The sequence below is a fragment of the Sphaerodactylus townsendi genome, linkage group LG11 (assembly GCF_021028975.2).
Source record: "Sphaerodactylus townsendi isolate TG3544 linkage group LG11, MPM_Stown_v2.3, whole genome shotgun sequence".
NCBI classification, from domain to species: domain Eukaryota; kingdom Metazoa; phylum Chordata; class Lepidosauria; order Squamata; family Sphaerodactylidae; genus Sphaerodactylus; species Sphaerodactylus townsendi.
The window spans coordinates 73,281,066-73,305,754 of NC_059435.1; the positions used below are offsets into that span (position 1 = coordinate 73,281,066).

Consider the following 24,689-nt stretch of genomic DNA (forward strand, 5'->3'; position numbering starts at 1 on the left):
AAGGACCGCCCACTTTCTGGGGTCGGAGGCGCGTTCAGATGACGGAGAGCCGCTCGCGCAGCCGCACGTGGAGGACCAGGAGAGGGGAAGCCGGGTGAGTTGGCGGAGGGAGAAGGAAAGCGTGGCCCTCGGGAGGAGGAGGAGGACCCTGGCAGCGAAATGGCAGAGGGAAGAAGCAGGCTCCTCTTCACACGGGGCTCGCTCTTTCCTCTCCGGAAACCTCCACCCCACCAAGCCCTTCCCGGGAGTTGTTCTCCTCGGTCTCTTGGGCGGTCCTAACCGTCGAAGCTGCAGGGCGGCAACGGCTGCTGCCTTTCCTCGCCCCCTCTGCAGCGTTCCGCTAGCCCTGTCCTGCCCCTTCCCTCGCTGTAGAGCAGGGGTGGCCAACCTAGTGGCGCTCCAACGTTCATGGACTACAATTCCCATCAGCCCTTGCCAGCATGGCCAATTGGCCATGAACGTTGGAGCGCCACTAGGTTGGCCACCCATTTTGTAGAGCACAGGTGTCAAACTCGCGGCCCTCCAGATGTTATCGACGACATCTCCCGTCATTCCCTGCCAGCATGATGCTGCATGATGCTGGCAGGGGATGATGGGAGCTGTAGTCCATAACATCTGGAGGGCCGCGAGTTTGACACCTATGTTGTAGAGCCTTCCCTTCTCAAATCCTCTCTTCTAACCGCCCCACCTCCCTCTGTCTTTAGACCCCCTTCCGCTCCTTCCTTGTCCCACCCCCTGGCTGGCCCAGCTGCCGCGGGTCTTCTCCCGGGCCCGGCCCTGTCCCCCAGATCGGGCCTCAAGGTTGGGGGCCGGAGGACGCCCCGGGAGTTCCCGGGGTTCATGCGACCCCCAGAGTGGCCGGCAGAGCGCCACGGCCTCCCCTCATCGCCAGGCTTGTAGCCCTTCCCTGGGGAGTGTGCCATCATGCACTGGATGCCCAAGAGCCACACTGCCCAGAGCTCCAACTGGTGGCTCCCATGTTCTCTGCCGAGTAGAGGTGCAGGAAGAGCCTGGCAGGAGGTACCCTTAAGGTGGCCAGGTAAGAGCTAAAGCACGACAGCCGTGATACGGTTCTGAAGCCATTTTTTCTAAACGTGTACTTGCCTCAAAATTCCTTTTCCCACCTCAAACCCCTTTCCTATTTCCTCTCGCTTGATCCTCAGATACTGGTAGGATTATAGACAGAAGGAAATTAGACCTTATTTACTCACTGGACCCACGCAGAAGGACTGATGATGCACTTATTTATAAGAGATGCGAGTGTTTCTTTAGTCATGCGGATGCTGTTAGCAAACCAACACTTATAAAAGAGGATACTGGTGGAAAACAATCCAGTCTATTTGCTAGCATTACCCCTCTGCATAATGCGGTAGTGTGAGACTTTGTTCTATTCTCACACATAATTTTAGCTTTCTTTAATCTCTTTTCAGTTTTCATTTAATACTGCCCAGGATGTGAGTTTTATCATGTTCTATGGTCAACATTTCTAGGAGACTTTGAACAACTGCTTTTATTTTGCTGACCATCTAAATTAATTTAACATTTCCATACAACTCTATTGCTTTTAAAACCATTGTTTTCGTGTGTACTGTTTGTCTAGGTAACCGCTTGGAGACTTAATCCTGTGCACGCTTGCTGGTAAGTACCATTGGATTTCACTGGGTTTACTCCAAGCATATGGTCTTAGTTGCACAAACAATTCAAAGAACTCTTAAATGTTGCTCACTGCAGCAACAAGAACATGTTATTGTCATGATACATTAAAAAAGAGTGAAAAGTTCACAAGGAAGGTCATTTCAAGTTAGCAGAGGTTTGCGAACCCAAACGCCGGAGACAGTCAGTCTAGGTCCGTGGTGGGGAACCTTTGACACTCCAGATGTTATGAACTACAATTCCCATCAGCCCTTGCCAGCATGGCCAATTGGCCATGGGGCTGATGGGAATTGTAGTCCATAACATCTGGAGTGCCAAAGGTTCGCCACCACTGGTCTAGGGGCAAGAGGTGGCAACCATTCACCTTTAACATGATTGGTGAATTCAACTGTAATTCTAGACTAATGAGAGGCTGTTGCGTGGGCAGGGAAAAGTATCCCTGATGTATACATTTGTATATGCTGAGACTGAGATAGAAAAATAGAGTGAAGTTCTGTGTATGTTGAACTTTGTTCTTGCTGAAGAGTTCTGTATAGTATTATAGTCTTGTGTAGAATAGACTTGTGTAACCTTGCAACTGCTAAAGTAAAAGCCTTCCTATGGAAAGAACATCTTGAGTGAAGAGTATTCTTTTCCAAGGGCGATAGGAGGTTGCAGTGAGTGCAAGAAGACTAAATCTTCTCATCTGACCAGAGTGTCTCCGCTTTAAAGTCTGCTGATAGTTATTGAATGGCTGTGCCAGAGTGTAGCCCTACAAGACTAAAAATGAAATTTACTGTTAAAAGTTCAGGCAATGGGCAAGAACAAAGCAAAAGGACAGAAGCAGAAGAATGTCTTCCACGTGGCCAACAAAAACCTCACAAAGGCAAAAAGTAAAGCAAAACCAGTGACCACCAGTCTGAAAAAGGTTAGTGCTATAAAACTAGTTAATATCTCTTTGTATTTATTCATTTTTTGTGTGGGAATCACTATATATTCAACCAATTCTGTGCTTATTTAATGGAATCTACCCTATTACATACATATATGCAGAGGTGGGATCCAGCAGGTTTTCACAGGTTCCCGAGAGTAGGTTACTCATTATTTGTGTGTGCCGAGAGGGGGTTACTAAGTGGTGATTTTGCCACGTGATTTTTGCCTTAGTTACGCCCCTCCTCTCAGCAGTAGCGCGCAGAACTTGAAGCAGTCTAGCAGGAGGTGCGCCGGCGTGCGTGGCAGCCTGCGCCTGCGTGCATTCGTTTCCCGCCCAAGGACCGGCGCAGCGGCTGCGTCCTTGCCACAGCCCCGCCCCGGAATGCCCAGCCACACCCCCATCATGTCCCGCCCAGCCCCATTGGCGCTACGCCACAGTTTGAATCCCACCACCATGGGAACCTGTTACTAAAATTTTTGGATCCCACCACTGCATATATGCAGACAAAGTAGTAAAGTACCCAGGACTGTTTATCTCCCCAGCTGAACTTGATTCTTACAATGATGCACTCAATACTGAATTCTTCGAAAAAATAACCTCTCTCTTAAAACTACCTATATGTGGCTGTTTTGCTTGGATCAGCTCCCATCTCTCCCCCCCCCCCCAAATATATTAGTTAATCAACAGCTAAAGCAGTACAGACGGTGTGTCAAAGGACAATTCTGTGCACACTTGAGCCTGGGTGTGGGATTTTCCCTCTAAATACATGTTTTCTGTATGCATAATAATAATAATAAATTCAATTTGTAATGAAGTGGCTCTAAAAGGGAACAGATGTATGCATCTGTTGCAATGGCTAGTCACCAACAGAGAAAAATTGCTTGTTGTGAACTGAATAAATTATAAATAATTATGCTAAGTTTGTATGTTTTGTGAGGAATTGCCCTTTCTTAAAGCGAATAAAGAACACAACCATGCCATAAAATTGTTTCTCTTGGGCTCCTTCCACACAGGCAAAATAATGCATTTTCAAACCACTTTCACAACTGTTTGCAAGTGGATGTTGCTATTCCGCACAGCTTCAAAGAGCACTGAAAGCAGTTTGAAAGTGCATTATTCTGCATGTGCAGAATGAGCCTTGGTGATCGGTATGCTTAATCGGTTAATTTCCTAACCCATCCATTGGCAGGTCTGTGCCATGTAGGAATAATCAAAGGAAAAAAAATCTGTTCTCCTATTTAGAATCTCTTATATTGGTTTCCTGTTAAAATATAACAGTCTTCTGTCTTTTCTGCTTTCCCCAAAGATCAATATAGTGAATGATGAAAAGGTTAACAGAATAAATAAGTTGTTCACAGAAGTACAGAAAGAAGTCAAGCAGTTATCCAAAGCTACTGCATCGGATTTACCAAAGAGACATTGGGTAATTTCATTAACTTGTACTGTTATTAGTTTTTAATGTGTGGCTTTTTCTATTTGTTTTTAAAATGATTCTGTTTTTTTAATTTCTCTTTTCAATTTAAGATTCCAAAGTCCCCGGAAAGAGAACCAATTCATGTGGATGCTGCTACCAATTTGCTGTCTCAGTTGTAGTATTAAATGTCTGTGCTTCGATACTCCCATTTCCTGCTACACCAACAAACAATATATCTATATACTGTTTATTTATTTTTTAAAAAATGTTAATATACAGACATTGGCACTCTTCAGTATAATCTACAAACTGTATTACTGTGACGGAGAAGCTGAAAATTAATTATAAGACAAAAATTTGTATATATATATTTTGAAATAACAGTAAATAAATGAGTATTCCTAAAACTAGGGATATGGAATGTTAAAAGTTTTTTAAAAGGGAAGAAAGGGAGGGAGGAGAAACTTAAAGTGCTAATAAAGAAGGCACCCCACGAAATGGATTCAGTGGAACGATACAGCATTATCTAGCTAATGCTCTTCATTTTACAATTGGCAGTGAAGAATCAAGATAAAACCGGGCAAAGTTTTAAAGCGACTACAGAGAGTGTCCAAATGGCAAGGTGTGACTAAAATGCAGCACTGTGTTTCATGTCTACATTATTTCACTTGCAGGAATAAGAACTATGAAATTATTATTCTTAAATATGTTGAAACCAGTTTTCCATTTGCCTGCACTTCTGTGATGCATTTTTAAAAAGCCACTTGTCGTTTGCGGAGTTTAGAAGTTTCTTAGTATCAAAGTAAGAGGGAAAATGACCATTTTGGCGTTGTTATCAAAATCTCACATTCGTTATTGTACGTGTGTGTTATGAAACAGTCTGTTACACGACGAGAGGTAGATGAGGCATTCCAGCTGGGCTGGAATCTAATAGTTCAGTATCTGCACATCAAAGAGATCGCAGACTCCTTCATTATCGTCCAGGTTGAAGGTGTAGTCATTACCAGGGGCAGGAGAGAGCTGCAGCAGTGGAAACACTATGGAACAAAAAGCATGTCAGTCCGATACACAAAGCCACTTCCAGGGACCATATCAATTTGAATGCTCTCAGATATTCTCCTTCTGCTGTTACCTCAACCGTTTCCCCCAAGCTGGTCTGTGGAAGATCTGTTGTGTACAACAGCTGGAATCCACTTAGATATCAGCTCTGCCAGTGCATATGGCGTGAAGAATAGATACTTCATTCAAAACAGTTACCTCTATTTTTTTTCTTTAAAGGTGGTATTAATAATAGTGTGATTAATTTTTGTTATCCCGATGAGATGACAGTTCAACTATGCATTTCTTTTTTAAAAAAGAAACTATACTTTATTTTCCCTTTAGTAAATCTAAATTTTAAAGTCTTTCCACAGGGGTGTGAACCGGTGGTGATGGGCACACATGTAAGTGAACTGTCTAAATTACCTTCCCAGGGAATGTAATCCACCAGTGGCGTAGGAGGTTAAGAGCTCATGTATCTAATCTGGAGGAACTGGGTTTGATTCCCAGCTCTGCTGCCTGAGCTGCGGAGGTTTATCTGGGGAATTCAGATTAGCCTGTACACTACCACACACGCCAGCTGGGTGACCTTGGGCTAGTCACAGCTTCTCGGAGCTCTCTCAGCCCCACCTACCTCACAGGGTGTTTGTTGTGAGGGGGAAAGGGAAAGGAGATTGTAAGCCCCTTTGAGTCTCCTGCAGGAGAGAAAGGGGGGATATAAATCCAAACTCTTCTTCTTCTTAGATGTGGGTACAGTGACTGTTCACTTGTTGCGATTCGATTTAAGAATTACTAGTTACTTGTGAACTTGGGTAACCTTGAGCAAGAAATCTCTCAGGGTAACTTTAACACAGATGCCACAAGGTCAAAATAAAGATCAAGTGTCCCACAGATTTCCAAATTAAGGAGTCTTCTACCCTCTTCCCATACTGCTTTCCTCCAATCTTATTTAAAGTTCCATTTGTGCCCACCTATCCCTGAAGAGTTCTTTCCCCTTCACTTTGGCTCCTTCCGCACATGCAGAATAATGCACTTTCAGTGCTCTTTGAAGCTGTGCGGAATGGCAAAATCCACTTGCAAACAGTTGTGAAAGTGGTTTGAAAACACATTATTTTGCATGTGCGGAAGGACCCCCAGTGTGTGTGTGGGGGGGGGGGGGATACACTATTTCTGTGTATAGAGATAAAGAAAGTGTTATGGAAAAAGGCCTAGAGTAAGGGGTAACATCTGCTCTGTGGCACCATTTCTCCAATAAAACTGGAAGCCCTTTGCAATGGCATTCAAACAAAAACATAAGATGATCCAGTCTTAGTTCTGCTTTGAAAGTTTCAAGCTGCCATCTTGAGGAAGGCAAATGGATAAATATGATATATGTAATTCTACATTATATTTCAAACACAACATATTTCGCAAGGTTGAAAGGCTTTGTCAGTTGCATATATAATATTATTCATTATGATGAAAGAAACACTTGATCTGGTTAGTACAAAGGGGGAAACTGCTCAGTTACTGCCACAGATATGCTCCATTTAGTAATTTCTGCAGCAGTGGCGTAGGAGGTTAAGAGCTCGTGTATCTAATCTGGAGGAACTGGGTTTGATTCCCCGCTCTGCCGCCTGAGCTGTGGAGGCTTATCTGGGGAATTCAGATTAGCCTGTGCACTCCCACACACGCCAGCTGGGTGACCTTGGGCTAGTCACAGCTTCTCGGAGCTCTCTCAGCCCCACCCACCTCACAGGGTGTTTGTTGTGAGTGGGGAAGGGAAAGGAGATTGTAAGCCCCTTTGAGTCTCCTGCAGGAGAGAAAGGGGGGATATAAATCCAAACTCTTCTTCTTCTTCTTCCTGTCTTTCCAATTTTTTTTTTCAAATGAGGAACTGGTGTTTAAGGATGGCTGTTGTGGATATTTTCCAGTGCACTATCTTGCAATTTAATAGCGGTTTCCCCTTTCATTTTTAAAATTAAATTAGGACATAATCCTTCGTCAATACACCACTATTCAAGTGCCTCCTGCTCAGTGATTCATGCAGCAAGTAGTTCCAGAATGTGGGCTATAACTATGGGTGTGCAACAGCCATTGACGAAAGAACAAAAAAGGTGTGTGAATTTTTGACCACACACTTCCTGATCCATTCTAGCCAGCGGCACCCTTTCAGTGTTAGCAGGGAATATATACTGGACACATTCAAAGATCACTTTGTTGCTGAGGAGGGAGAGGAGATGTTCAGAAGAAGAAGAGTTTGGATTTATATCCCCCCTTTCTCTCCTGTAGGAGACTCAAAGGGGCTTACAATCTCCTTGCCCTTCCCCCCACACAACCTGTGAGGTAGGTGGGGCTGAGAGAGCTCCGAGAAGCTGTGACTAGCCCAAGGTCACCCAGCTGGTGTGTGTGGGAGTGTACAGGCTAATCCAAATTCCCCAGAGAAGCCTCCACAGCTCAGGCGGCAGAGCGGGGAATCAAACTTGGTTCCTCCAGATTAGATACACGAGCTCTTAACCTCCTACGCCACTGCTGCTGCTCTTTTTTTTAAGGAGGAAAAAAAAAGATCCGGCCATTTCAGGGAATCTCCATTCAAGCAGCAGGGCGAGTTGGAAAGTAACATGAGGTTCCTAGTGGACTGTTTGTGTATTTTTAAGGTGAGCTTGAGTGATCCCACTTATTAAGAATGGAAACATGAGGAACTTACCATCAGAGGACATCAGTTCATCGATGATATCACTGTTCATTATGCCTATGAACACAAAAGCAAAGTATCACTTTTCATCACAAATGTCAAATTGGAGACTGCTTTCCAGCGAGACACTATATTCACCCGCCATCTCTCCTCCCCCAGCCCCCAAATCCAGAGGTGGGATCCAGCAGGTTCTCACAGGTTCCCGAGAGTAGGTTACTAATTATTTGCGTGTGCCGAGAGGGGGTTACTAATTGGTGATTTTTGCCCTAGTTACGCCCCTCCTCTCAGCAGTAGCGCGCAGAACTGGAAGCAGTCTAGCAGGAGGTGCGCCGGTGCCTGCGCGCATTCATTTCCCGCCCAAGGACCGGCGTAGCGGCTGCGTCCTTGCCACAGCCCTGCCCAGGAATGCCCCACCCCAGAATGCCCGGCCACGCCCCCGTTGTGCCCCGCCCAGCCCCATTGGCGCTACGCCACAGTTTGAATCCCACCACCATGGGTAGTGTTACTAAAATTTTTGGATCCCACCACTGCCCAAATCCTCATAAAGACAAAGGTTTTGTTCACCTTCACGCTCATCTGTCTTTCCTATATCAAATGAGTTGGGCTTGAGGATGCTGTTAACATCCAGCGGGAGGAAGGGCTGGCAGGTATTTGAGCTCGGCGTAGTTTCTCTTACAAGGCTGTCGTACAGCTCAGAATCTGGAATGTTGGCGTAAAGAGTTCCAGGAGTTGTATTCTCTTGAGAACTATCTGGTACAACAGAAAGCTAATATTAGAAAACAGACATGGTATCCCTAAACCACTGCCGTTTTGCCATACCTTTTTTTTTTTTTTTTGATACAGGGCTATTTATTACAGGTCAGTTTTGATACACAGCAATTCGTTGTGTGTGCGTGCAAGCCATCAAGTCACAGATGATTTACAGCAATCCCGTAGGGTTTTCAAGGCAAGAGATGGTTTGCCAATGCCTGTCTCTGCGTGGGCTAAGACGGTTCTGAGAGAACTGTGACTAACCCAAGGTCACCCAACAGACTTCATGTGGAAGAATTGAGCCTAGTTCTCCAGATTAGAGTCCACCACTCAACCACTATACTACACTGGATCTCAGCAAGTCATTATCACATCATTTTTGATATAGGGCAGTGGTGGCCAGCCTATAGTGCCTAGTTCTCCAGATTAGAGTCCACCACTCAACCACTATACTACACTGGATCTCAGCAAGTCATTATCACATCATTTTTGATATAGGGCAGTGGTGGCCAGCGTATGGTGCCTAGTTCTCCAGATTAGAGTCCACCACTCAACCACTATGCTACACTGGATCTCAGCAAGTCATTATCACATCTTTTTTGATATAGGGCAGTGGTGGCCAGCCTATAGTGCCTAGTTCTCCAGATTAGAGTCCACCACTCAACCACTATACTACACTGGATCTCAGCAAGTCATTATCACATCTTTTTTGATATAGGGCAGTGGTGGCCAGCCTATAGTGCCTAGTTCTCCAGATTAGAGTCCACCACTCAACCACTATACTACACTGGATCTCAGCAAGTCATTATCACATCATTTTTGATGGGGGCAGTGGTGAAATGGCCGAAGCGATGGTGCCCTGATAGTTCTCCAGATTAAGGAGTCCACCACTCAACCACTATGCTACTACTGTGGATCTCAATGCAAGTCATTACATCACATCTTTTGATATATGAGGGCAGTGGTGGCCAGCACTATAGTGCCCTACGGATTCTCCAGATTAGGAGTCCACCACTCAACCACTATACTACACTGGATCTCAGCAAGTCATTATCACATCATTTTTGATATAGGGCAGTGGTGGCCAGCGTATGGTGCCTAGTTCTCCAGATTAGAGTCCACCACTCAACCACTATGCTACACTGGATCTCAGCAAGTCATTATCACATCTTTTTTGATATAGGGCAGTGGTGGCCAGCCTATAGTGCCTAGTTCTCCAGATTAGAGTCCACCACTCAACCACTATACTACACTGGATCTCAGCAAGTCATTATCACATCATTTTTGATATAGGGCAGTGGTGGCCAGCGTATGGTGCCTAGTTCTCCAGATTAGAGTCCACCACTCAACCACTATGCTACACTGGATCTCAGCAAGTCATTATCACATCTTTTTTGATATAGGGCAGTGGTGGCCAGCCTATGGTGCTCCAGATGTTCATGGACTACAATTCCCATCAGCCCCTCCCAGGGGCTGATGGGAATTGTAATGATCAGGCACAACCATAGTGGCCAGATATAGGGCATATCAGCATACAATAAGCATACATTAGTCATATAAGAGACATGCAACATTTGTGGAAATTTTGCAACTGCAGATAAAAAATGGTTTGTTTGGGGGGGAAACTAAAATGAGTGCAGTACTTTGTTACCTATCAAGCCTAAAATTATTTTACTGCTTTATCAACGTAAGATGTGTTATGTTTGTTATACGATACATTAGCATATAAAATTATATTATTTGGCATACTTAAGTAATTAAAATTGTAAATGGCTTGTTCTATAACACCAATGACAAATATAGCCAGTACCTGAGAAAGTTGTGAATGGCCGCATCCTATGCCAGTGATGGCGAACCTTTTCGAGACCGAGTGCCCAAATTGCAACCCAAAACCCACTTATTTATTGCAAAGCGCCCACACGGCAATTTAACCTGAATACTTAGGTTTTAGTTTCGAAAAAAATGGCTGGCTCTGATGGGTACGTTACTCAGGAGTAAGCTTGGTGGTAGTCGGTGGCTTTGCTTTGAAGCAACCGTGCAACTCTTTCCAGCAATTGAATCCGCGACCCTAGGAGGGTTTTACTCAGAAGCAAGCCCCATTGCCAACTGAACTTACTCCCAGGTAAAGAGATGGCGGCGGCTTTAGTGCTTAGCCATGAAAATCAGTGAAGGGTTTAACAGGAGCTTAACAGGGTTACCTACACTGCTTCCCCAAAACTAGGTCTTAGGTTTAATGCTAATAATCCCGAGGCCCAGCAGCCCAGGGCCAGCCTAGATGGGGGGGGGGGGGGGGGGCACTCTGTTTGCATGTTATTGCCCACAGAGGGCTCTGAGTGCCACCTCTGGCACCGTGCCCATGGAGTTAAGCCACCACTGTCCTATGCTATCTTAGTACATGTATATTAACATTTGCCATTCGAAAGGTATGGTGGGGAGGAATTGAAGGTTAAAAAAAAAACAAATTATATAACTGGTGGCGAACCTATGGCACGGGTGCCAGAGGTGGCACTCAGAGCCCTTTCTGTGGGCACACATGCACAGAGCTCATCAAAAGCTTAGTGAGGAAAATCACCCCCACACACACACCCCTAGGCTGGCCTGGGGAAAACTTGATTCTTTACCTGGGGAGTAAGCTTCGGTTGCTGGCAATGGGGCTTTGCTTCTGAGTAAACCCTCCTCTAGGGTCATTGATTCATCCCATCTCGGTGTTGCCGCGGTTGCTTCAGCCCGCAAGCTTACTCGAGTTACATGCCCCTTGAAGCCAACTGTTTTATTTCTAAACTAAAACCTCAGTATTCAGGTTAAATTGCTGTGTTGGCACTTTGCCATTAATAAGTGGGCTGCAATTTGGGCACTCGGTCTCGAAAAGATTCGCCATCACTGTTATATAATAATAACCCTATTGGGGGGGGGTTGAATCTGCCTATGGAGATATTTTTATTTATTTTATTTTTTATTTATGGTAGCCTCACTTTGAAGAGTCTTCGAAATGACTCACAACACAGCTGTTCTCTAGACAGCAACCAATACAAATAAAAATAAAACCCGTTAAAAACTTAGCAGCAGTTTCTAAAATAAATACAATTAAAACAACAGGAGTTGTTAAAAACAGGTGCCCGATCTTAAGGCCGAAAAAGGATGGGGGAATTGGGTAGAGTTTAGGGCCCAAAGATGAAGATCAGGGGCCAGCCAGGATGGAATAGCAGGCAGCCTCCGCACCTCAGTGGGCTGATAGAGACCCGCTGGCCAGCCTCCCCAAAGGCCCAGTGGAATAGCTCTGTCTTACAGGCCCTGCGGAACTCACCAAGGGTATACTGTACCCTATTTTTCATAATATGATTGCAAGGGGAAAGTCTCCACACCTACCTGTAGGTATATCTCCAGCTGGTGTCTGTGGAAGGGACTGACCCTGTCTCGTGTTTTTATCCTCCTGTACATTCTGAGGCTCAGCGTTCAGTTTCGGAGAAGTCAGTGGAACCACAGCTTGAGATGGAGGATGAATAAGGTCATCTGGTGGCGGAACTGGAAAAACCACTGCCTTAGAGGAACTGGACTCTTTATTGATGAGCAACACGTGGATGGGCCCCGAGTGGCTGTTTAAATTGATCTGGTATTTTTTCTGGCCCTTGAAAAAGAGGAGACGTTGAAAAGCATAAGTGCAGTCCGTTATGAAAACAGAAATAAGTAAAAGTTCAATCCTTTACAAAAAAACACAGAAATAAGCCAAATGGCAATGCAGGCAAAATAGCGTTAAGAACATAAGAACAAGCCAGCTGGATCAGACCAGAGTCCATCTAGTCCAGCTCTCTGCTACTGCAATGGGCCCTCCACCAGGTGCCGTTGGGAGGCTCACAATGCAGGATGTTGAGCCGCCAATGGCCTTCTCGCGGCGGCTGTTGCCCGAGCACCTGGACTGTTAAGGCATTTGCAATCTCACATCAAAGAGGATCAAGATTGGTAGCCAGAGATCGACTTCTCCTCCATAAATCTGTCCAAGCCCCTTTTAAAGCTATCCAGGTTAGTGGCCATCACCACCTCCTGTGGCAGCATATTCCAAACACCAATCACACGTTGCGTGCAGAAGTGTTTCCTTTTATTAGTCCTAATTCTTCCCCCCGGCATTTTCAATGTATGCCCCCTGAGTTCCCAAAGAATCTGTAATGTTTCATGCCAAAGAACTGCACAGAAATTAAAAACCCAAAGCATGAAATTAAAGAGCATATGCAGGAAAAAGCATGGATCTTCCCATTCCAGCACTGCATATACTTCTATGACCAGAACAACATTCAGCAAATATTTTGTGCCCAGCCCAAAAGTGTGTTAAATTTTCCCCTTTTGTTTCATTGTAAAATCAACATCATTTCAGAGCGTTGAAAAAGAGAAAGCCCTATTCATACTGGGTTTCTTATAAATCCTACTTGCACTTTTTTTGCATGCATCCACAACAACAGGTGTGGATTGGGCACAATAACAGATTATCACAGATAAGCTGCATTTTAGATTCACTCTTTCCCCAGAACTGTTTCAGTGCTGCAAAAATAGCTGCAAAATAGCTCGGGCTGAGAGAGAGTGATGGATCGAACGTCATCCAGTGTATTACATAGCAAGCTGGGATTTGAATTTTTCCTAGTCCAACTATTACGTCAGTCTGACTCTCATTGAGAGACTCTTCCTAAGAAATATTAGCACTCAACCTAAATGAAACAATTTTTACAAGGTTTCACATCCTAACAATACTAGAGTGCAAAAATAATCATTGGGCACTTTGTGTGTGTGGGATCTAGTTGTAGCCTCCTCAATGTGCCATCTAGTTGTAGCCTCCTCAATGCATCTCCTTAAGATTTTCAAGGCAAGAGGTGTTTAGAAGTGGTTTCTCATTGGCTGATTCTGCATGGGCCAAAAACAGCGGTGTGAAAATGGTGTGAAAACAGTATAAACCCTTTTACACCATTTTAAACCCTTTTACACCATTTTCACACCATTTTCACACTGCTGTTTTTGGACCATGCGGATTCAGCCATTGCTTTGCTCTGCGTAGCGACCTTAGACTTCCTTGGTGATGTCAAATCCAAATACTAACCGGGGCTCAGCTTTCAAGATCTTGTGAGGTTGAACTTGCAGGGTTGACAGGATGACCATCTCCTCTGCGGTCTATGGTACAAAGTCTCCATATACCTCTGCATTTCATGCTTCCATCCATCTAACCAGAAGCCTCTTACGGTTTGCCTGTTTTGAGTATGTGCTCCTGAAGGTGGGTAGAGAGTCTGTTGGTCTACCCCACTGCCCAGCCATCCCTCTGAGTGAACTGAACAGATATGTAGGAGGAGTTTGGATTTATATCCCCCCTCTCTCTCCTATAGGAGACTCAAAGGGGCTTACAATCTCCTTGCCCTTCCCCCCTCACAATAAACACCCTGTGAGGTGGTAGGTGGGACTGAAAGAGCTCCGAGAAGCTGTGACTAGCCCAAGGTCACCCAGCTGGCGTGTGTGGGAGTGTACAGGCTAATCTGAATTCCCTCAAGCAGCAGAGCTGGGAATCAAACCCGGTTCCTCCAGATCAGAGTGCACCTGCTCTTAGCCACTACGCCACTGCTGCTCCCCACTTTTTTTGTCACATCAACAGATTTAAACAGCTTTTTATACATACCAGATGAGGTATAGGTACTTCTAACTGTGTGCCAGATGGTGCTTGAATTGCTAGAAGTGTATCCCCTGATTGTGGAGTAATTATATTATGTTAACTGCATGCACTTAAAACACATAAAATGGGCCTGAATGTAATACTTGTATAGTCTCATATCATCAGGCTGAATTTCCATTTGTTCTCATTTATCTGAAAAGTTCTGTCACACAAGGGGACACAAACATGGACAATGTCTAGTCTTTCATGTCCATAACACATCACATTGTTTTATGCAGGTAACTCTGACGTGACATTAATTTTGTTATTCCACGTTTGAGATTTACTGCTTAGACCTCCCCACCTCCGAGCTGGTGCTGCTGCCTTCTTTGCAACAGCCTGGCCATTGGGTCTAGCGCTTCTGCTTGAAGGGATGGTCTGATTTAAAATAAAGCATGATGAATCTTAGCGGAAGAAATTGGTCCTCCGCTAAAGGTTTTCTGAAGATTTTTAAGGCAAGGTAAACATCCTATCTCCCACCCAAATACTCACCAGGGTCAACGCTGCTTAGCTTCCAAGATTGGGCTAGTCCCAGGTCAGCGTGAACATTTTCCCAAGTAACTTTTCCCAAGTAACATAAGCACATAAGAAACAGCCTGCTGGATCAGACCAGAGTCCATCTAGTCCAGCACTCTGCTACTTGCAGTGGCCCACCAGGTGCCTTTGGGAGCTCAGATGCAGGATGCGAAAGCAATGGCCTTCTGCTGCTGCTGCTGCTCCTGAGCACCTGGTCTGCTAAGGCATTTGCAATCTGAGATCAAGGAGGATCAAGATTGGTAGCCATTCATTGACTTCTCCTCCATAAATCTGTCCAATCCCTTTTTTAAAGCAATCCAGGTTAGTGGCCATAACCACCTCCTGTGACAGCATATTCCAAACACCACACATTGCGTGAAAAATGTTTCCTTTTATTCCCCCCCCCCAGCATTTTCAACATATGCCCCCTAGTTCTAGTATTGTGAGAAAAATTTATCTTTGTCGACATTTTCTACCCCATTTTATAGACTTCAATCATATCCCCCCTCAGACGTCTCCTCTCCAAACTAAAGAGTCCCAAACGCTGCAGCCTCTCCTAAGGAAGGTGCTCCAATCCCTCAATCCTCCTCGTTGCCCTTCTCTGCCCTTTTTCTCTCTCTTCGATATCCTTTTTGTGACATTTACAATGCACTAAGTCTTTCAACAACTTACCATTGAAACAGTCACAAATGTCTTCATGAGTGATATATGAAAAAGTGCGCTCTGTCAAGGGCAAAACAGACGTTTAAGAGCATTCTTACAGAGGGTTTAGAACAGCAGTGCAACGGAACAGGTCAGGAGGTTGCCTCTCGCACAGGTGTCAAACTCGCGGCAGGGGATGATGGGAACTGTAGCCCATACCATCTGGAGGGCCGCAAGTTTGACACGTATGCGAGATAATATGGTGGAGCATTTACTGCATGCATCACTGTCTTCCTTTACTACAGCGTCCTCCAACTTCAATTTGTAGTCAGACCTTAGGCAGTTTCTGCTGCTTTTTTTTTTGGCCTTCGTGTCATAACTGGCCCTGTTTAGCTGACGAAATAATGCTAGCCTTGGGCTATATGGTCAGGTTTGTTGTTTTAGGCAGCTCTCATCCATGCTGTTTTACAGCCTCTGTAGTCCTAATCCTAATGGAGGTCTTTGCTGTCTGATTAAATTGCTTTTCACAGTTCCGTGGTGGCGAACCTTTGGCACTCCAGATGTTATGGACTACAATTCCCATCAGCCCCTGCCAGCATGGCCAATTGGCCATGCTGGCAGGGGCTGATGGGAATTGTAGTCCATAACATCTGGAGTGCCAAAAGTTCGCCACCACTGGTTTGTAACCTGCCTTGAGTCTCAATGCGAAAGACAGGCTATGACACCATAACATTGGGGACAATTGGGTGAGCGGGAGAAGAGTCGTCCTTAAAAGTCCGAGGGTAGATTTTGAATATTTTTTTTTCCTGGCATGACCTGAACCCAGTAACTGAAACAGTGTGCTTCAAATACTTGTATGATTCACACTGCGATCCTGTGCAGAATTACTCCAGCCTAAGCCCACCAAAATCAGTGAGCTTGGAACGGAGTAGCTCTGCCTGGGATTGTGCTGTTAAATGGCTGATGCAAAAAAAAAAAAAAATTTCTCCATTATTGGGAACAAATAGAATTCTTTTATGTGGTCGTGATGGAGACCAGAGGTATAGCTGGACCATACTGCGCCCGGTGAGCACTCTGCGTCCCCCCCACCCCCACACACTCACCTTAGTTCAGCCTGAAAATGCCGGCTGGAAAAAGCGGCCTGTTCACTTGAGATTGAAAATGGCCTGATGGAAACTGCACTTCCCAGGAGACCTGCGGGCTGCGGGCTGCGGGGGCACCTGGTACAATGCAAACCCCCCGCCCCCTAGTAGGTCCGCCTCTGATCGAGACCGCTTAGGCCAATTGACCTTGCTGGCAGGGGCTGATGGGAATTGTAGTCCATAGCATCTGGAGTGCCAAAGGTTCGCCACCACTGGCTTAGGACAATAATGATCAGTCAGTGAGCTTTGTTCTCACTGTAGCTTATAGTATATTTTCCTCATAATCCATGGGACGCTCTGTCCTTAACGTTTACTTCCAACAGTCTGACAGTCCACTTAAATGCTTCTAGGAGATGCTAGCAAAAAAAAGTCTCTAGCTATCAGTTAAAAAATTACCCGTCACATTATCTCAAGTAATCCAGCTTCCTCCTCCTATATCTGTGGTGGCGAACCTTTGGCACTCCAGATGTTATGGACTACAATTCCCATCGGCCCCTGCCAGCACGGCCAATTGGCCATGCTGGCAGGGGCTGGTGGGATTTGTAGTCCATAACATCTGGAGTGCCAAAGGTTTGCCACCACTGTCCTATATGTTCAGTTCCCCCCCCCCCCCAAAAAAAAAACTTGTTGCCATAATGCCATTTGGAAGAATTACGCAGCATTTGTATAAAGGATATCTTTTATTTGTGGAGTCGTCTTTAACATTTTTAATGCTTTGCTGCAACCACAATTTCTGCTGGTCCAGCTCCTTTTCCTTTCGTTCCAGGTCTTCAATTTCTGCTTCAAGATGCCTCAGTCGATCTACTATTTCCTGTGTATTGCAGCCAGCACCCACGCCTCTTTGAAACAAAAATAAAGTATCATAAATGAGCAACATGGAAGCAAAGTGGTTAAAATAGCGCAGTAAAAAGGTTATGGGCCGACAGACTTCCAGCAATCAGCCACAAGAGGGTAGATCCTTGTCTTCCCCTGTAGTCCCCTACCAGCCCAACGCATGACAGTCGGGGGACTTATACACACAAAACATCACACAACACATCTTGGGAACCGGTGAGAACCTGCTGGATCCCACCTTTGGGTGTATGTGTCATCTTTGGGTAACTTCAATTAAACTATTTAGTTAAAATGGAAGTTTTTTCCAATTCAGATTTTCCCAGTAAACCCAAATCCCTTCAGTTCTTTTTAACGGGATGCTCTGGGTATTCTGAACCCCTTGCTGTTATTATGACCGTTCAGCCTAACCTCCAAGGAAGGCATGTGTCTATGGCAAAAAAACATTTCCAATCCTGGGGTAATTGCCTTAAAACAAAAACACGGGGAAAAATCAATCGTAATTCCCAGGAATTCAGAAATTAGGCATCATCGACATCTCTTTTCATCATATAAAAATTTCTAACAGTTATGAAATTCGTCCAATTCAAAGAAAACAGGTCCAACTGATTTATAGCATATTATATGGCGCTCTAACATAATGCCGAAAAGTTATCTTACTTCCACTGGATGCTGTTCTTTGACTTTTTTTCAATTAGATCTATCCCTTCCAGCACGTTGGTGATATCATAGATCCGCCTTTTCTGCCTCACTGCCAGAGTATCGGCCGCCTAGTAACAGGACAGAGATAGAGGACAATAAACGCAGAGGAAGGGCAAAAGGGGAGAGCCCTTAAACAGCTCCACTGAAGCCACGGAACTTTCCTAGGAGATATTAATCATTGATCCGAAAGAGAAATCTTCAACTTGTCACAGGCACAGATGTGCAATTAGATACCCGTCACTCTCTGGAGCGAGACAGGGGGCAGTCACCTTCAAACAAACCATCTAAAAGAATGACCTCCGCACAGCACACCCAGAGAATTCCCCAGCTGTTCACAGCAAGGGAATATGTTCTTTTGGAGTTAGCCATGCGTGAGTCAAACTGTGGGAAGGGGAAGCAAACCAGACATGCAGCGGCACGGGGAAAAGTTGGCATGCTTTTCATGAACGAGAACAAAAAGAAAATGGCAAGGTTGCACCAATTTAAGAACATAAGAACAAGCCAGCTGGATCAGACTGGAGTCCATCTAGTCCAGCTCTCTGCTACTCGCAGTGGCCCACCGGGTGCCTTTGGGAGCTCACAAGCAGGATGTGAAAGCAATGGATTTCTGCGGCTGTTGCTCCCGCGCACCTGGACTGTTAAGGCATTTGCAATCTCAGATCAAAGAGGATCAAGATTGGTAGCCATAAATCGACTTCTCCTCCATAAATTCATGTCCAAGCCTCCTTTTAAAGCTATCCAGGTTAGTGGCCATCACCACACCTCCCAAGTGCATATTCCAAACAACTAAATCACATCGCTATGCTGAAGAAGTGTTTCCCTTTATTAGTCCCACTTTTCCCCAGCATTTTCATAATGAATGCCCCTGGTTCTAGTATTGTGGAGAAAGTAGAGAAAAACTTTTCTACCCACATGCATAATTTTATAGACTTCAATCATATCCCCCCAGCCTCCTCTCCAAAACTAAAGAGTCCCAAACGCCTGCAGCCTCTCCTCATAGGAAGGTGCTCCAGTCCCTCAATCATCCCTCGCTACACCTCTCTGCACTTTTTTTCTATCTCCTCAATATCCTTTTTGAGATGCGGCGACCAGAACTGGACACAGGACTCCAAGTGCGATCGCACCACTGCTTTATATAAGGGCATGACAATCTTTGCAGTTTTATTCTCAATTCCTTTCCTAATTTCCCCTTCCATCCACAGATGTACACGATGCTCTTCCTACACATCCACTCTCTTTCTCTGGCTGTGCGTGGCAGAGTAGTGCATGAGGGAGATCCCGGAAAAACGGTACTGGTACTCAGTGCCGGCAAGTATCATCAGCCGCAAGAAAAAAAGCCGTGGGTGGGCCTATTTGCATTTCGGCAAGTGGATCTTCATTGTGGGCTTGTCTGAAATAAATCAGACTTGCCACAATACAAAGGGGGCCGTTTCAGACAGGACTTCAATAGGTGGCACCACCAGGGAAGGATATTCACAAGCTTACCGAGCGCTGAAGGCAAGGGACGGAAAAGTTGAAATGAAAAATGCAAGAGTTGTGCCGGCACTCTGCCTTACTGCACATTCAATGGGGCTCAAACAACAGCCGGAAAGTTCAGGCCGCAACTAAGTGAAAACATGATCCGCTTGCCTAAGCCCGCAGGCTCAAACTTCTGTGTTGGCAAGAACCCAGGACTGTTGGCAACCAAGCAGGCGGCCTTGAGTATTTGTTTTTCCAATAAAGGCAGGAGGAGTTCACTTTCACACTGGATTGTGAAGCAATGCTGAAAGCGCCTGTTGCTTATTCCAGCTTAACAAAGGGAGAGCGGCTCGGATTATCCTTGAACCTTTTAAAGCAGGGGTAGGGAACCTTTAACACTCGAAGAGCCATTTGGACCCGTTTTCCACGGGAAAAGAAAACACTTGGAGCCGCAAATAATTTTTGACATTTAAAATAAATATAACACTATATATATATAGGGGTTTTTTTACCTTTTACTCTGCTCATTCTGAGAAGCGCATGGATGCGCCCACCCTGCTGCTGGCGGCTTGGCCTTGCCGGCCGCCGGGAAAGTGCCCACCCCGCTCCAACGGGGCGGGAGAGAGGGGAAGCCCGCAGCGCGGCCCAGCCGACCGTGGGCAGTTGGTGCGCCTGCCCTGCTGCCTGCCCTGCAGGCAAGGATGGGGCCGGCGACTCGGTTGGTGCGCCTGCCCTGCAGGCAAGGATGGGGCTGGCGACTCGGCTCGTGGAGCCACAGTGCAAGGGCAGAAGAGCCACATGCGGCTCTCGAGCCGCAGGTTCCCTACCCCTGTTCTAGACATAGAACTGCATATGGGACGCAGTTTGGCACGCCAAATAATTTATGCAGAAGTTTAGAATGGAATGATCTAATGCAGGGGTAGGGAACCTGCGGCTCAAGAGCCACATGCGGCTCTTCTGCCCTTGCACTGTGGCTCCACGAGCCGAGCCACTGGCCCTATCCTTGCCCGCCCTGCAGGCAGCAGGGCGGGCGCACCAACTGCCCATGGTCGGCTGGGCCGCACTGCGGGCTTCCCCTCTCGCCCGCCCCGTTGAAACGGGGCGGGTGTTTTCCCAGCAGCTGGTGAGGCCGAGCCGCCGGCTTCATCCTTGCCCGCCCTGCAGGCAGCAGGGCGGGTGCATCCATGCACTTCTCAGAATAAGCAGAGTAAAAGGTAAAAAAACCCCTATATATATATAGTGTTATCTTTATTTTAAATGTCAAAAATTATTTGCGGCTCCAAGTGTTTTCTTTTCCCGTGGAAGACGGGTCCAAATGGTTCTTTGAGTGTTAAAGGTTCCCTACCCCTGGTCTAGAATCTGGCCAATACTCTATAGAGGCCACTATCTGGTTAAACATCATAAAATTTTGGCTGCATATTCATTATCAAAGCTCCGACAACTCACTGACGCAACTCACCTTGAGAGAACTCCATCACTCTAAATGGTGCACAACAGTTATAACAAAGATTGGGGAATTGGGCTATGATAGTGACTCTCTGAACATGCTAACCCTTACTGAGACATTTGCCCTCATCAAAGGGCGGCTATTAGCAATCGCTTATCACCAATTGCAGAGCTTGGCCAACAACTCCTGCCCGCCAATAAACGTGGCAATTCCATTTGTGCACGGAAACCCGGCCTACTATATTGCAGCTTTACTAACCCTATATATAGGAGAGCCTACATGCTGGCTAGATTTAATATTATGCCATCCCCGGGCTTCCATAGAGGCAGACTCAAGGGTCTACCAAACGATAAGAGGTTTTGCCCCTGCAGCCTGTGGCAGGGCAGTTGGATCTCCATTATGAAGCATATCCTCCTCCACTGCCCACTTTACCAGAATCCAAGATCCAGCTTATTATTACAAATCATTGACTCTATGAAAACCCTGACAGAGCTTGATAAAGTAAATATGCTCTTAAACTGTAATGACCTTGACTGTTGTCTCGCAGTGGCAAAGTTTATGGCTGAGGTTTGCGAACTGAACTTATGATCCAGTGTGAAGTTTTATCTATTAAATTTTAACTGTATTTATATTGTATGTTCTGTATGCCAATAAAGGCTTATTAAGATTTTTTAAAAAGAGTGGTGAAATCGCCCTCGAAATGAAAGGTTTTTTATCGCCTGGGGAGTAGTAAGCCCCACTGAAATCAACAGGATTATCCTTGTAGGTAAACATAAGGTTCATTAGTGCTGTTTTCCCAATTACAGGCTCACTTTGTATGAAGATCTAATTTGCTGCCACTTAGGTCATCCAGAAAAAGATGGTGAATACTTTTACAGCACGTCAATGTTTTATTATTTTTGTCTTGCACATCTGCATAATAGCTTCAGCAAACAGGTCATCATTGTTTGAACATAAAGAATGAATGCTTGCCCTAGGCCAGGGGTAGGGAACCTTTAACACTCAAAGAGCCATTTGGACCCGTTTTCCATGGGAAAAGAAAACACTTGGAGCCGCAAATAATTTTTGACATTTAAAATAAAGATAACACTGTATATATTCGGGTTTTTTACCTTTTACTCTGCTCATTCTGAGAAGCGCATGGATGCGGCAGCAGGGCGGGCAAGGATGGGGCCAGCGGCTCGGCTTGTGGAGCCACAGTGCAAGGGCAGAAGAGCCGCATGCGGCTCTCGAGACGCAGGTTCCCTACCCCTGCCCTAGGCCACCAAAGGAATGCACAACTGAGTAAGGATTTGATCTCAAGCCTAATACCAGCACAAGTTCCTCGCTACTTCACCTCGACTTTCTCCCATTCAACTTGTCCAGGGACAGGAAACAATTTCTTCAAGGCAAGTAAGGGGAGTTGCAATAGTGGCAGGTTTTCACTAAGGAAACAACTAATGTCCAATGTCCGCTGGAAACAACTAATGTCCAATGACCGAGCAATGAAACTTGGACCTTAGGAGATCTGGACTCAAGTCTCACACCTGCAACACACAGAGTCGCTCTGTGGCCTGGGGCAAACCACTGGTAGAAATAAACAGCCGCTGAAATGTGAAGGACTGCACCAAACACGCAGTCTAGATGAATAAGTTTTCCACATATGCCCAGCCACAACTAGACTGTCAACAACACAGCTGTCTTAGTACACAACAAGCACCCCGCACCCAGTAACACAACACAACTGTTTAGCACATTTGAAGCAGATGACTGACTGCACCAGTAAAGTTAAGAACATCAGAAAGGGCCCTGCTAGATCAGACCAGAGTCCATCTAGTCCAGCACTCTGCTACTCGCAGTGGCCCACCAGGTGCCTTTGGGAGCTCACATGCAGGAGGTGAAAGCAATGGCCTTCTGCTGCTGCTGTTGCTCCCGAGCACCTGGTCTGCTAAGGCATTTGCAATCTGGGATCAAGGAGGATCAAGATTGGGAGCCATAGATCGACTTCTCCTCTACCAATCTGTCCAAGCCCCTTTTAAAGCTAAGCCCCTTTTAAAGTTCACACAGGTAAGGGCTTTCTTCTGGACAGCCCATGAGCTGCAGAAGTCGGCACTAGACTGATCGCTTCTCCCTAACGAAAACCAAATCAGAAAGATGTCTCGTCGAAGGTTTTCACGGCCGAATTCAACTGGTTCTGGTGGGTTTTCCGGGCTGTGTGGCCGTGGTCTGGTGGATTTTGTGAGTGTGTCTAAGTGAGAAGGGAAAGTGTGAAACAGTGTGTGTGAAACAGACTGTGTCTAAGTGAGAAGGGAAAGTGTGAAACAGTGTGAAACACACAGTGTGAAACAGACTTTTCTCTGTGATCCACCTCTGAAGATGCCGGCCACAGATGCAGGCGAAAAGTTAGGAACAAAATCCACCAGACCGCGGCCACACAGCCCGGAAACCCCATCAGAACCAACTCAGAAAGACCTTAAAAAGACATCCAGAGCCCTTGAAAGAAAACTCTAAAGGGCACAAAAAGTGGCTCATGTGCACAGAGGCAGGTCCAGATCTCAGTCTCTTCCTCCTCCCTCTCCCGAGATCCCATCCCAGAGATCCTCCCACTGGATCTCCCAGATCCTAAGGGTCCACCCCCTCCTCCTCCTCCTCCTCCTCCTCCTGCGTCCAGTCCTCCCCGCACCGCTTTCAGGTCGAGCACGCCGTCCTTGGCCTCCTGCAGGAGGGACACGAACTTGGTGGTGAGCAGCCCCAAGCTCTTCTCGTGCCGGCTGCTGCTGCTGCTTCCTCCTCCTCCTCCAGCTGCCTCCAGGCTGCCAGGAACCGACTCGGCCAGCACCGCCGCGGCCATGCTGCATCCCCGGCCGCCCCGGGCAGCTGGGTTTCCCCGGCAGCGGCAGCAGCAGCAGCCCCACGTGGCCCCTCCGCAGGCCCCGAAGAGCGCCGCCTTCCGCCCTCTCTCCCGAACGGCTGGCCCGGGGGCGAGAGGAAGTGACGCCGCCGGCCGGGCAGTTGCCGGGAGACAACGTTTTGTGTCCGGAAGAGAAAGAAATGCTGGTTTTGCTCCCCCCCCCTCCCCCTCCTAGATCTGAACTTAGGAGGAGCTAAAAGAAGAAGAGGCAGAAATCAGGCATGAAACGGGCCTTGAGCGAGGGGAAGAACCTGTGTTTTATTTTATGATTTTATTATTAGATTTGTATATCTAATAATAGCAGCAGTGGCGTAGGAGGTTAAGAGCAGGTGCACTCTGATCTGGAGGAACCGGGTTTGAGTCCCAGCTCTGCCGCTTGAGCTGTGGAGGCTTCTCTGGTGAGCCAGATTAGCTTGTGCACTCCCACACACGCCAGCTGGGCGACCTTGAGCTAGTCACAGTTCTTCGGAGCTCTCTCAGCCCTACCCACCTCGCAGGGTGTTTGTCGTGAGGGCAGGGGGAGGAGATTGTAAGCCCCTTTGAGTCTCCTGCAGGAGAGAAAGGAGGGATATAAATCCAAACTCTTCTTCTTCTCCCCCCCCCCACTCAGGGCGATGAATGACAGCTGCAAATGTCACGACCAATCATCACCAATGTGGTCATTGGCAACAACCATCAAAAAACATAATGTCAATAAACATGAAATAATAAACATAGTATCATTACAAAATGTTCTAAATTACAATAAATATAACGTTTTAAACGTAGGATAATAATGAGAACATCAGAAAAAGCCAGCTGGATCAGACCAGAGTCCATCTAGCCCAGTACTCTGCTACTCGCAGTGGCCCACCAGGTGCCTTTGGGAGCTCACATGCAGGAGGTGAAAGCAATGGCCTTTTGCTGCTGCTGCTGCTCCCGAGCACCTGGTCTGCTAAG

General features: G+C 46.3%; 2 protein-coding genes across 4 annotated transcripts; one reads left to right on the plus strand and one right to left on the minus strand.

The window, feature by feature from the left end:
• RBIS (ribosomal biogenesis factor) lies at nt 1-4,391 on the plus strand. Of its 2 annotated transcripts, none has more exons than XM_048511042.1 (5): nt 1-94; nt 1,601-1,638; nt 2,439-2,560; nt 3,873-3,989; nt 4,091-4,391. In XM_048511042.1, the coding sequence occupies exons 3-5, from the start codon at nt 2,447-2,449 to the stop codon at nt 4,157-4,159; spliced, it is 300 nt and encodes a 99-aa protein (XP_048366999.1). In that variant the 5' UTR covers nt 1-94; nt 1,601-1,638; nt 2,439-2,446; the 3' UTR covers nt 4,160-4,391. The 2 variants fall into 2 exon arrangements, with proteins under 2 accessions (XP_048366999.1, XP_048367000.1); XM_048511043.1 differs by having other exon boundaries at nt 39-94; nt 2,444-2,560.
• On the minus strand, nt 4,214-23,811 carry E2F5 (E2F transcription factor 5). 2 transcript variants are annotated; one of them, XM_048511036.1, is made up of 9 exons: nt 23,523-23,811; nt 17,914-18,023; nt 17,100-17,261; nt 15,311-15,354; nt 14,090-14,154; nt 11,809-12,067; nt 8,257-8,391; nt 7,705-7,749; nt 4,214-5,017 (listed from the first exon to the last, which is right to left on the minus strand). In XM_048511036.1, exons 1-9 carry the CDS (start codon nt 23,688-23,690, stop codon nt 4,908-4,910), a joined length of 1,098 nt encoding a protein of 365 aa, XP_048366993.1. In that variant the 5' UTR covers nt 23,691-23,811; the 3' UTR covers nt 4,214-4,907. The 2 variants fall into 2 exon arrangements, with proteins under 2 accessions (XP_048366993.1, XP_048366992.1); XM_048511035.1 differs by having other exon boundaries at nt 8,257-8,442.
• Nucleotides 23,812-24,689: the final 878 nt, after the last annotated feature.

Coding starts and splice junctions, on each gene's coding strand:
- RBIS (XM_048511042.1), top strand. CDS start 2,447: ATGGGCAAGAACAAAGCAAAAGGACAGAAGCAGAAGAATGTCTTCCAC. Junction 2,561..3,872: donor TGACCACCAGTCTGAAAAAG/GTTAGTGCTATA, acceptor CTTTCCCCAAAG/ATCAATATAGTGAATGATGA. Junction 3,990..4,090: donor ATTTACCAAAGAGACATTGG/GTAATTTCATTA, acceptor TTTCAATTTAAG/ATTCCAAAGTCCCCGGAAAG.
- E2F5 (XM_048511035.1), bottom strand. CDS start 23,690: ATGGCCGCGGCGGTGCTGGCCGAGTCGGTTCCTGGCAGCCTGGAGGCA. Junction 12,068..14,089: donor AAGTACCTATACCTCATCTG/GTATGTATAAAA, acceptor CTCTTTTTCAAG/GGCCAGAAAAAATACCAGAT. Junction 7,750..8,256: donor AAAGACAGATGAGCGTGAAG/GTGAACAAAACC, acceptor TTGTGTTCATAG/GCATAATGAACAGTGATATC.